The sequence below is a fragment of the Mustela lutreola genome, chromosome 5, assembly GCF_030435805.1.
Source record: "Mustela lutreola isolate mMusLut2 chromosome 5, mMusLut2.pri, whole genome shotgun sequence".
Classification (NCBI taxonomy): domain Eukaryota; kingdom Metazoa; phylum Chordata; class Mammalia; order Carnivora; family Mustelidae; genus Mustela; species Mustela lutreola.
Window position 1 is genome coordinate 73,168,620 of NC_081294.1, and position 12,514 is coordinate 73,181,133.

General features: G+C 41.6%; 1 protein-coding gene across 1 annotated transcript; it reads left to right on the forward strand.

Annotated features, from left to right (window-relative positions):
- Positions 1–1,755: 1,755 nt before the first annotated feature.
- CAMLG (calcium modulating ligand) lies at positions 1,756–12,514 on the forward strand. The gene is made up of 4 exons (XM_059174607.1): positions 1,756–2,050; positions 3,689–4,149; positions 5,735–5,800; positions 11,898–12,514. Exons 1-4 carry the CDS (start codon positions 1,879–1,881, stop codon positions 12,087–12,089), a joined length of 891 nt encoding a protein of 296 aa, XP_059030590.1. The 5' UTR covers positions 1,756–1,878; the 3' UTR covers positions 12,090–12,514.

The following is a 12,514-nucleotide window of genomic DNA, read 5'->3' on the forward strand; positions in this document are numbered from 1 at the left end:
TTTAGAATTTTTTTTAAGACACAGAGATGTAGGTCTGTACACACAGGGCAACATTTTCTAATGCTTTGTAATTAAGTAGGGTATGTTCTTGAGATTTAGCTTTTAGCCAATCAAGGGAGAAAGTCGGTGTACATACCTTGGCTCTTCTTGTTATTGAATCCAAAAGATAAATTGTTAGGTTCTTTTTTTTTTTTTTTAACATTTCTTCCCTCAAACTTTTCTGTCTGTACAGGGTCAGGGGACTAAGTAAATATAGTAGCAGGTTAAATATAGTAGCTTATTACCCTCTGTTTTGGCCAGGTTTCACGTTTCCCGATTCCAGTCTACATTTTAGGGGACCCACTAGATTGCTTCACCCTCTGCAGCCTGTCAAGTGGCCACAGGGCCTCTTACCAAGGGTTGAAGGATGATTGAATTCCTTCATTCTTTTATCCATTCACTTGGACTTTGTGATTAATAACTATCATTTATGTACCCTACACAATTTACTTCCTCTATAAAGGCTTTATTTATTTATTTATTTTAATAATGTTCTAGGCCATGTGCCAGCTCAACTAAGAACCTGAACTCAGTACCCTGAGCTCAAGACCTAAGCGGAGATCAAGAGTCAGTGGCGCCCTCATAAAGGCATTCTCAAGTTCTACTTTATGGCTGTTGTTATAAGGATAATTGTAATCCATGTTAGATTCATTGTTCTATGTTATCATTATACTTTTCTTCTGACTTAAAAAGAAATTAAAATTAAAACATTTCCTAATAGTGATTCTCAACACGGCGTTATAGTTAGGTGGGCTCTGCCAAGTGCTCACGCCGTTCCAGGAGTTGCAGTTCTGAACAAAACACAAGGCTTGTCTTCATGGAGCCTACAGTCTAGCTGGTGAGAAACGGACAATAAAATAAGTACATTTAGCTTACGAGTCGGATAAGAAAAATAAGATTAGAGAGTATGGAGTCTTGAAAAGGGTGGTGATTTAAGCAGAATGGACAGGGACGTCTTCACTGGGAAAGCCGCGAACAAAGACGCAAAGGAGGACTTCCAACAGGTTGCCTTGATGGCTCAGATGGTAAAGCATCTGTCCTCGGCTGAGCTCATGACCCTAGGTCCTGGGATCAAGTCCTACATCCAGGCTACCTACTCAGCAGAGAACCCGCTTCTCCCACGGCCCCCCTCTCTCTCTTCCTCTAAACTAGGGGGTAGGAGGGGAGGGAGAGAAGGTCCGAAACGCGCCACGTGCGTATTTGGGAGAAAAGCAACTGAGGAGAAAGGGAAAATGAGCGCAAAAAACACCCTAAACGCAACTCTCTCTAAATTGTCGCTCTCAGGTTACGTAGTTCCGTAGTTTACAAGCGAGGTCGCAGGTCACTAGAAACAAGCGTCTGACGCAACAGCCTCCATTTTGCTTTTGGGCACCAACCTCAGGTGAGTTTATGCCTCGCCCACCTTCCTTTCTCTCTCGTCATCATGGAGGCGGGTTTTCTTCACGTCCGAGTGAACTTCAGAGAAACCCAGTGGCGGGGGCGAGGGGCGGAGGTAAAGGAGCAACTAGGGCCAACCCAGGCAGACGGGACTGGGAGGTGCACTCTGCCCTCATTCAAGATGGCGGCGCAAGCCCCGCGCTTTGTCCGGTCCGGCAGCACGCGTGCTTAGCCCGCCTCTCAGGCTCGGCGTTGCAGGGGCGGGCCTACGGCAGGGGGCGGGCCTACGGCAGGGGGCGGGCCTACGGCAGGGGGCGGGCCTACGGCAGGGGGCGGGCCTACGGCAGGGGGCGGGCCTACGGCAGGGGGTGGGCTCGCGCCCTGCGGCCTGGCCTTAAGTCATCTGCGGCGCGGTTGCCACCTTTTCACCACCGTTAGCATTCCCTGGTTTTGGTGGGGGAGATGGAGCCGGTGACCGTCGCGCCTGACAGCGGCGACCGGCCAGGGGCTCTGGCGAACTCAGGCCTGTCGGCTTCCCAGCGTCGGGCCGAGCTGCGGCGGAGGAAGCTGCTTATGAACTCGGAACAGCGCATCAACCGGATCATGGGCTTTCACAGGCCCGGGAGTGGCACGGGTGAGAGCCTCCCGTCTTCCCTCACTCTCCCACCCACCGCTCTGAGTCTTCGGGATCGTTCTTGCTTTCCCTGTAACGCCCCTCTGGCCTTTTGAAAAAGCTCTGCTCTCTGATCTCCCCTCTTGTCTCCGTTTCTTAGGTGATGTCCCAAGTTCTCACTTAATTAACCCCCGGACCTTTCTAGTCCCTTTCAGTTTTCCGTGGGCTTCGCTCTAAGATTGTCCCCCATCTCCGCCGCAGGCTGCGAAGCCTTGGCTCCTATGCCATGGTGCCCTGTGCCCAGTTATGCGAGAGAGTCCCCTTTTTCGTTCCCCACGCCCTCCCCTCTCTTGCAGGGCGCACCTTTTATCCTGTCAGATGGCTCTATTGTGCGCCTCAGGGAAATGACTCCTTTATTTCCGTTCCAAATGCTTTCCCTTCCAGTGCCTTTCCTAGCGTCTGTCTGCCTTCTTTTGCGTTTCGCCGTTACTCTGTCGGCCCTCCCGCTCTTGTGTTTACTGAACAGCTCCCTAGTCCTTCGTACGTGGAAATGGGACTCTTACGGTCATAGTCTGGTGTCTGTGTTCAGTGTCCTCAACACTGTCATCTACAGGCTTTCTACAACAGGAAGATAAAACTGGGTGACCGTTCTTTGTACCCCCAGCAAGTGGGTCGTGCCCCCCTGAGGTCTTCTCTCCTAGTGTGCTGAGATTGATACGATTGATGTCGGGAGCCGCATTTAACCCTAAAGAGAGTTCCTCATTTCTCGCCCAGTGCATGTACAATTCAATGAGTATTCATGTGAATATTTATTGAGCACTGAGTATGTGCTAGTGTTCTCTAAGTTTCCATTGGTTGCCTTTTGTGATTGACTTTTATTCAGTGTTTGCAAGCTACTTAAAGCTTTGTGATTTCTGTGGGCTTTAGCTAGACAGCAGTGAACTTTTGGATAGTTCCCAAGTTACCAGGAAAGGTAATAAGCACTCTTTCAAATTCTTCTAGAGCAATAGTTAGAAGACACATTTTTCCTTTTAATGATTATCAACAGGATATTATTTCCGAAGACATTTATTGTCCTTCTCAAGCTATATTCTGTATTTTGTTCTTTTGCTTTGAAAATTCGGTCACTAAAGGTTTTGTTTTGCTTTTAAAGCAGAGCAGCATCTTCAAACTGCTTAGTTACCTACAAATGGCTCCCTCACTACAGTAGAAGGATTACGTAAACAGTAGCTTTACTGTAGGATATGCCACACCCTATGCTGGCAGGACTCTGGATTCAGAAAGTAGTATTAAAATACAGATTTTTAAAAAGCTTTAATGATTTTATATTTTTAATCAAATAAATTAGAGCAGGCAATGTAGTCATTCTTCTGGGAGATATTATCCGTGAAAACCTGGTCTTTATAGCTTGCTCTATCCATGATCATCTTTCCCACTTTGTCTCCTAGTTTTATCTTCCTACTCCCAAAGTTTGGGTTGTATCCTCTTTTGGGGTGGTATATATTCTAAGGGTGGAGAGGAAGGAAACAGTTTATGTTTTATGCAGAATCAGTATTTAGATTCAGAGACTGCAGAGTTCTAGCAGTAGCGGCATATTTTTTAATATGAAAGGTGTTTGCCAGTATATACTACATAAGACTTCTAAATTTCTTTTCTCAGAAGACGAAGGTCAAACAAAATCAAAGCAGCAGGACAGTGACAAATTGAACTCCCTCACCATTCCTTCAGTTTCAAAGCGAGTAGTGCTGGGCGATTCGGTCAGTACAGGAACGACTGACCAGCAAAGTGGTATGGCTGAGGTAAAGGGGACTCAGCTGGGAGACAAATTGGACTCTTTCATTAAACCACCTGAGTGTAGTAATGATGTAAACCTTGAGCTCCGGCAGCGGAACAGAGGGGACCTGACAGCAGACACTATCCAGAGGGGTTCTCGCCATGGCCTTGAACAATACCTCTCGAGATTTGAAGAAGCAATGAAGCTACGAAAACAGCTGATTAGTGAAAAACCCAATCAAGAAGATGGAAATACAACAGAAGAATTTGACTCTTTTCGAATATTTAGATTGGTGGGATGTGCTCTTCTTGCCCTTGGAGTCAGAGCTTTTGTTTGCAAATACTTGGTAAGCAGCAGAGTGGAAACTGCAAATTGGCTATGGAACGAATCCTTTTACTCCATGGAATTGATTTCCAGTATTACTATTAACCAGATTCATATGGCTCTTTGGAGATATAAACTGTTGTTCACCTTAGATATAGATGAAATGTTCTGGTAAAATACAGAGCCCAATAATAATTGCTTAACTTTTTCTATACTCTAGGTAGCATTCTGAATGCTTTACATGTATTGAGTCATTGAACCTCATCCTTCTGATTCTGTGTTTTATGGATGGGGGAATGAAGACTCAGAGGTTAAATCATTTGCCCAAGGTCACATAGTTCTAAGTGATAGCTAGGCTTTAACTTACGCAGTTTCTTTCCGAAATCAAAGGGTAAAGTATTTACATGTACTATATATAAATTACCACTTTTCAAATAATTTGAACCTCAAAATGCAGTTCTGTGGTCCGAAACAGATGTAATTTTTCTGTGATTCAGCAAGCACTTCAGCATTTCATAATGTTGTAGTATCATAATGGCAGTCCCATATTCTTGGTGCTTTCACCTGCCAGGAGAAATGAAGAAAAGCATAGTTCATAGTTCAGTGTCTTGCTCTTAGAAGTATTTCCATTCACTAGACATTTTAGGAATAACTACCAACTAGTGAGCTCAAAGCAAATTTTTGAGATAATTAAAGTTTATATTATTCATCAAGAAAGTTTTTTAAAATCTATTTTATGCACATTTTTTCTTAAAGAGATTCCGTTGTACAGACTTAATTTGACATTACATTGTTATTATGGCTTTCAGCATTTAATGAGATATGTAGCTGCTTCCCCCCCCCCTTAAGGGCTCTGTGCTTTTAAGATTTTTAAAGTTAATGTCCTATTTATGTGTGAGGAGGCTTTTTGTTTGTTTGCGGTTTTTTGGGTTTTTTTGTTTTTCTGTTTTTTTGCTATCAGATCAGATCAGATTTACAGCTGCTATTTCTCACAGCTTTCATTATACATCCATCTGGTAATGTTTGCTCTTTCACTCCCTTCATAATATTTTTAATTTTAAGAATAAATGTAAATTAATTATCATTTTGGTCTTTTCAGTTTTATTGTGCAAGAAGCAAGATAACCACACCATTTTACCTACAGTAAGAATAGCTTGTCATTTAGGTGCCAGTGGTATAGCTAATGAGATAATTTCTTGTCCGAGTGTCTGGGAATGGATGGCATCTAGTGAGTACTGGGCCTTTTATGTGTGCTTTGAAATTGTTGTTTGATTACTTCTAGATGAGAGAGATGTTACTGCATAATGTTTTATACATCTGTCACCACTGAATATTTTAAATCCTTAAAAGAATAAGTTTTTGTGAGAGTAGCCATTTTGGGGTACATTGAAAGAATGTGACTTGACTTGAGAGATATATTTTATGATAAGGAGATCCAGTCCCTTTATTTTTTTACCCTTGTGCAGAAACAAGACTGCTTTCAGCTACTACAATTAAATATATATGTATTTTTTTTACAGTTTTTTTGCTTAGAATTTTATAGCTGCTGTTGATTTGATTTGAATGATGATGTTGAAAATACATAATTTTATTTTCTGTCTTCACAGTCTATATTTGCTCCGTTTCTTACTTTACAACTTGCGTACATGGGACTATACAAATATTTTCCCAAGGTAAATTAAAACTTTTTCTAAATTATGGTGATGTATTTAGACTGATTGATGACTAGATGATTTTAAGAACTTAAAAAAAATTAGTCATACTCATTGTCTGAATCAGTGCTACTAGAAGTGTCATTGGCCAACCAATGCTGATCTTAAAACTATTTATTTTTTTTTGTAACAAGTTCAGAAAGTGAGTGATAGAAACTTTTTGGCAATTTGACATTGCTGTAACATTTTTCATGTTTTACAAAAATGTTGGTCCATCATGGATTGGGGGGAAAACTTAACCACAGAGTTTGAATAATACTTTTCTGAGAAAATATTCAGTTTAATTATTTAGTGAATTTAGTAATACATTTTATCTGTAATAAAGGAAATTAATTTTAAAATGGGTTCATTTATCTTACTATGCTCTTTACTGGATGCCTAATAACATGCACTGTGTCTTTAATGTCAAGGCCCTGGTATTTCCAAGAAATAGTTGGCCAAAATTGAAAAACAGAATCATGGAGAGTGTCCGTGTTTACCTAGTCTGCTTAACTACAAATATATACACAGTTTTACAGGACTTGGCTGGCGTGGAAAGTAACCTCACTGATGTAATTGAGTTTTGTGTGAGGTTTTTTGTTTTTTGTTTTTTTTTTTTTTAAGATTTTTTATTTATTTATTTGACAGAGAGAGATCACAAGCAGGCAGAGAGGCAGGCAGAGAGAGAGGAGGAAGCAGGCTCCCCGCTGAGCAGAGAGCCCGATGCGGGGCTCGATCCCAGGACCCCGAGATCATGACCTGAGCCGAAGGCAGCGGCTCAACCCACTGAGCCACCCAGGCGCCCCTGTTTTTTGTTTTTTTTAAGATTTTACTTATTTATTTGAGATAGAGTGAGAGCCAGACAGAGAGCATGAGCAAGGAGGGGAGGGGCAGAGAGAGAAGGAGAAGCAGGGTCTCCACTGAGCAGGAACCCCAATGTGGGGCACAATCCCAGGAACCTGGGATAATGACCTGAACTGAAGGCAGACACTTAACCCAGGTATCTCTTGTGTGAGATTTTTACTGAAAAACTGCTACTTGGTCTTTTGCTTAATCATTTATAATGCACTGAAAGACCTCATGTGTGTTTTCAATGGATTTGAAACATTTACATTCACGAAGAGTTAAATAGATTATATATATAATACAGAAAGGAATGTAATTTTATTTGTAAATTTATTTAACTTTTTTGAATGATATAGGTGTATATTTATTGAAAGATTGATTATAGTTTTGCAATAGCAAAGTTTAGAAACAGCGAAGATGTCTACTAATAAATGACTCATTAAATTATGGCATATCCGTTGAGAATGATGAAGCTCTGATATATGGATAATGGTGAGGTTGCCCAGAAATATTAAGAGAAGAAAGCAAAATGCAGAATACGATCTAAAGTATGCTACTTTTTTCATAAAAAGGAGGAAAATAGGGGAGCCAGGGTGACACAGTTGGTTAAGCATCTGACTTGGTTTCAGCTCAGGTCATGACATCAGGGTCCTGGGATCAAGCCCACACTCGGGCACCACACTCAGCATGGAGTCTGCTTAGATTCTCTATCTCCCTCTTTCTCTCCTGCTCGTGCTTTCTCTCTCTCTCTGTCTCTCTCAAATAAATGGATAAAATCTTTAAAAAAAAAAAAAAAAAGAAGAAGAGAAAAATGGATACTTTATTTTCTTGTATATGTGTGAAGACACTTTGGAAGAATTTTTTTTTTTTTTTTTAAATATTTTATTTATTTATTTGAGAGAGAGCATGAGCGAGGAGAAAGTCAGAGAGAGAAGCAGACTCCCCATGGAGCTGGGAGCCCGATGCGGGACTCGATCCCAGGAATCCAGGATCATGACCTGAGCCGAAGGCAGTCGTCCAACCAACTGAGCCACCCAGGCGTCCCTGGAAGAATTTTTTAAGATTTTATTTATTTATTTGAGAGAGAGAGCACATGTGGAGTTGTGGGTGAGGAAGAGGGAGAAGCAGCATCCCCACTGAGCAAGGAGCCTGATAGAGGACTCAGTCTCAGTACCCTGAGATCATAACCTGAGCTGAAGGCAGCCATTTAACTGACTGAACCACCCAGGTGCCCCTCAGCTCAGGTTTTTATCTCATGGTCATGTGTTTGACCCCCATGTTGGGCTCTACACTGGGCACGGAGCCTACTTTAAAAAAAAGAAAAAAAAAGAAAAGGGAAAAAAAAAACTCTACAACCCCAAGATCAAGAGTCACACACTCCGTTGACTGAGCCAGCCAGACACCTATATACTCGACGAATATTGCATGAAACTATTAACAGTAGTTATTTGCGCAGGAGTGTGTATGGGTTACTAGGTAAATGGGGGAGAGAAAAGGAAGGGAAATTACTATATACTTTTTTCTCAACCAAAAATTTTGTTGTAACTTTTTTTTAAAGATTTATTTTACTTTTATTTATTTGACAGAGAGAGAAAGAGAACACAAGTAGGCAGAGAGGCAGGGAGAGGGAGAAGCAGGCTCCTCGCTGAGCACTCCATCCTAGGACTCTGGAATCAGTCTGAGCCGAAGACAGATGCTTAAGCTATGAGCCACCCAGGCGCCCCTTATTTTTTATTTTTTAAGAGTTTTGTTTGTTTGTTTGAAAGAGAGCTTGTGTGTAGGGGGTGGGGAGGGGAGGGTAGAGGGAGAGAGAGAATCCAAATCAGACTTCCCACTGAGCACAGAGCTCATTCCCACTGAGTACTCCATCCCAGGACCATGAGATCACAACCTGAGCTGAAATCAAGAGTCAGGTGCTCAACTGACTGAGCCACTCAGGTACTCCAGGACTTTTTTTTAAAGTAATCTCCACGTCCAACATGGGACTTGAACTCAGAACCCTGAGATCAAGAGTTTCATGCTCCACCAAAGGAGCAAGCCAGATGCCCCTTATGACAGTTTTTATTTTTTATTATTTTTAAAATATTTTATTTATTTATTTGACAGAGAGAGAGAGATCACAAGTAGGCAGAGAGTCAGGCAGAGGAGGAGGGGGGAACAGGCTCCCGGCTGAGCAAGGAGCCCGATGTGGGGCTCCATCCCAGGACCCTAGGATCGTGACCTGAGCCGAAGGCAGAGGTTTAACCCACTGAGCCACCCAGGCGTCCCGCCTTAGCACAGTTTTTAAACTCACAGAAATGTTTAAAGAATTGGCAGTGAACTACCATTTACACTGATGACCTAAATTCTATAATTAACATTTTGTTATATTTTCATGTATTTCAGAGTATGTTGTAGTTGTAGACATCAGTATACTTTACCTCTGCACATTTTGGCCTACATGTCATTAACTACAATTCAGTGGTGGTTTATGGTTCTTTTTTTTTAAAGTAAGATTTTTTTTACAGTGAAATGTTCAAGTCTTTAGTATACCATTTAATGAGTTTTTCACCCTGTGAAACCCAAATGTTTTCAAGGTTTAGAATGTGACTGTGGGGATGTTCCACTGTGCCCCTTTCCAGTCAGCTTCAGCCCCTACAGACTGAGGACCTGATTTCCTTTTTCCCACTGTAGATTAGTTTTTGCCCGTTTCAGTACCTCTTTTTATTTTTCTTTTTTTAAGATTTTATTTATTTATTTGTTAGAGAGAGAGAGAGCGTGAGCACAGGCAGACAGAGTGGCAGGCAGAGGCAGAGGGAGAAGCAGGCTCCCTGCCAAGCAAGGAGCCCGATGTGGGACTCGATTCCAGGACCCTGGGATCTTGACCTGAGCCAAAGGCAGCCGCTTAACCCACTGAGCCACCCAGGCATCCCTTTTTTTTTTTTCTTTAAGATATTAAGTTGGGACGCCTGGGTGGCTCAGTGGGTTAAGCCGCTGCCTTCGGCTCAGGTCATGATCTCGGGGTCCTGGGATCGAGTCCCGCATCGGGCTCTCTGCTCAGCCAGGAGCCTGCTTCCCTCTCTCTCTGCCTGCCTCTCCGACTACTTGTGATTTCTCTCTGTCAAATAAATAAATAAAATCTTTAAAAAAAAAAAAAAAAAATAAGATATTAAGTAATCTTGGGCGCCTGGGTGGCTCAGTGGGTTAAGCCGCTGCCTTCGGCTCAGGTCATGATCTCAGGGTCCTGGGATTGAGTCCCACATCGGGCTCTCTGCTCAGCAGGGGGCCTGCTTCCCTTCCTCTCTCTCTGTGATCTCTTCCCTTCCTCTCTCCTACTGTGATCTCTCTCTGTCAAATAAATAAATAAAATCTTAAAAAAAAAAAAGATATTAAGTAATCTCAGGGCACCTAGGTGGCCCCTAGGTGGGTTAAGCCTCTGCCTTCAGCTCAGGTCATGATCCCAGGGTCCTGGAATAGAGCCCTGCATCGGGCTCTCTGCTCAGTGGGGAGCCTGCTTCTCCCTCTCTCTCTCTGCCTGCCTCTCTGCCTACTTGTGATCTCTCTCTCTCAAATAAATAAATAAAGTCTTTAAATAAACAAAAAAGATATTAAGTAGTCTCCATTGTGGGGCTTGAATTTACAATCCCAGGATCAAGAATTGCATGTTCTACTGACTGAGCCAGCCAGGCGCCCCTTTATACATGTGAGATCATTCCTATACATACTTTTTTGTACAAGGCTTCTTTTATTCTCCATAATTTTGAGATCCATCCATGTTGTTGAGTATATTGGGCCTTACCGCCCCGCCCCCCGCCTTTGTTTTTTCTGACAAATATTCCATTGTGTGACTGTATCCATTTGTTTATCTGATCTCCTGTCCAGGGACATCTGTCTAGGGTTGTTTCCAGTTATTGGTTATTATGTCTAAAGTGGCCTATGATTTCTCTTGGGTAACAATACCTTTTTATATTTAGAAATTTTGGGGGCTCAGCTGCTTTTGGCTCAGGCCATGATCCCTGGGTCCTATGTTTGAGTCCTGTGTTGGGCTCCCTGCTGTGCGGACAGTCTGCTTCTCCCTTTGCCTCTTCTCCTTGTTCATACTCTCTCAAAAGAAAAAAAAAATATATTTAAAAAGGTTTTTAATCATGTGACTAGATTTGGTGATACCAAATCGACTAAGTAAATGAAAATTCAGCCTTAAATGTCTTTAAAAATTAGCCAAGAAAATTTCATCAGGGAATACATGTTCTGGGTGCCTGCGTGGCTCAGTCAGTTGAGTGTCTGCCTTCGGCTCAGGTCATGATCCCAGCTGAGCCCCACATCAGACTCCCTGCTTCTTCCTCTCATACTCCCCCTGCTTGTGTTCCCTCTCCCACTGTCTCTTTCTCTCTGTCAAATAATAAATAAAATCTTAAGGAAAGGAAATAGATGTTCATTGATAATCCTACTACATGTGTAACAAGTGTGAATTCCTTTGCATGACCGTTAGAGCTCTATAGAATGTTCCTATGATTCTGTCACAAATAATAAAGTATGGCTATTACTCTTCTCTTACTTTTGTTGTCTAAGATGTACCTCCAATAAGATTTCTCCTCTCATTTTTGTCCATCTAAATCTTGGTCATTCCTGAAGGTCTGTTTTTTATTTTACTTCCCTTTGAAATCCTTCCCTGGGCTTTCTTTATACACCTAACCCTGGAGTAAGTTTCTATCTTCTTTGAGCCACTGTGCCATACATTATTCATGTACTGCATTTAACAGTTATTTATGTCTCGTGTATTAGTGTTTTTTCTGTTTTTGTCTTGGCTGTTGTATATATCTTAAATTGTTATTTGTCTTGCCTTCCTTCCAAGATAAGACTTTTTTTTTCACTTTGAGAACTTGGTTAAAGGTTTTTAATCATGTGACTAGATTTGGCGATACCAAATCACTAAGTAAATGAAAATTCAGCCTTAAATGTCTTTAAAAATTAGCCAAGAAAATTTCATCAGGGAATACATGTTCTGGGTGCCTGGGTGGCTCAGTCAGTTGAGTGTCTGTCTTCGGCCACTTTACACTTTACACTTTACACCTTTAACCAGTTTGCTGCTTTACATATTATACACTTAGTAGATGCTAATATATTACTGACTGATGTTTTGAAACTTCATTAACAGGTTTGATTCAGGCAAAAATAATAGCACTGATAATGTTTGTGTATAGCTTAAGTAGTCTTCTGAAAGCTGTAAGATTTATCAAAGTCTTTCTGTATACAGGGTGAAAAGAAGATAAAGACAACTGTACTAACAGCTGCCCTTCTATTATCTGGAATTCCTGCTGAAGTGATAAATCGATCGATGGATACCTATAGCAAAATGGGCGAAGTTTTCACAGATCTCTGTGTCTACTTTTTCACTTTTATCTTTTGTCATGAACTCCTTAATTACTGGGGCTCTGAAGTACCATGAAGCTTGCAGCACTCAGCAGGAGAAGCTTACCAAAAAGCACCTTCTCTTCAATACTGCAGTGTCTCTAAGGAGGCAGATGGCTTTACACCTTTATGTAATTCTTGTACTTGATAGGGGTTGTAAAATCATTTGATTAGGAATGGAATGGCAGGTTCCCTGATTTAAAAGCATTGAGTTTGTCTTAATACTGTTGTGAAGAATAGACTTCCATTGTCATTAATTGACTTTTCTTGTATAATTAGAATCCCTAGTCTCCACCTTTCTCTAACTTCTAAGATTTGTAATTTCTCTTTTGGGAGCTGAGCTGCTGCTTTTAGGAGAGCACATGAATACGGTCTCATCCAGCCCCAAGGGCTGCAACTTGTATTTGTGTTACTCTGTCCTGAGAAATGGAGCCATTTAAAAATAAAATGAGAGAAACTGAA

What these genes read in the sequence shown, in the direction of transcription:
- CAMLG (XM_059174607.1), top strand. Translation starts at nt 1,879, where the DNA reads ATGGAGCCGGTGACCGTCGCGCCTGACAGCGGCGACCGGCCAGGGGCT. An exon ending in CTTTTGTTTGCAAATACTTG is followed by an intron (nt 4,150 to 5,734) that starts GTAAGCAGCAGA and finishes CTGTCTTCACAG; the next exon opens with TCTATATTTGCTCCGTTTCT. An exon ending in TATACAAATATTTTCCCAAG is followed by an intron (nt 5,801 to 11,897) that starts GTAAATTAAAAC and finishes TTCTGTATACAG; the next exon opens with GGTGAAAAGAAGATAAAGAC.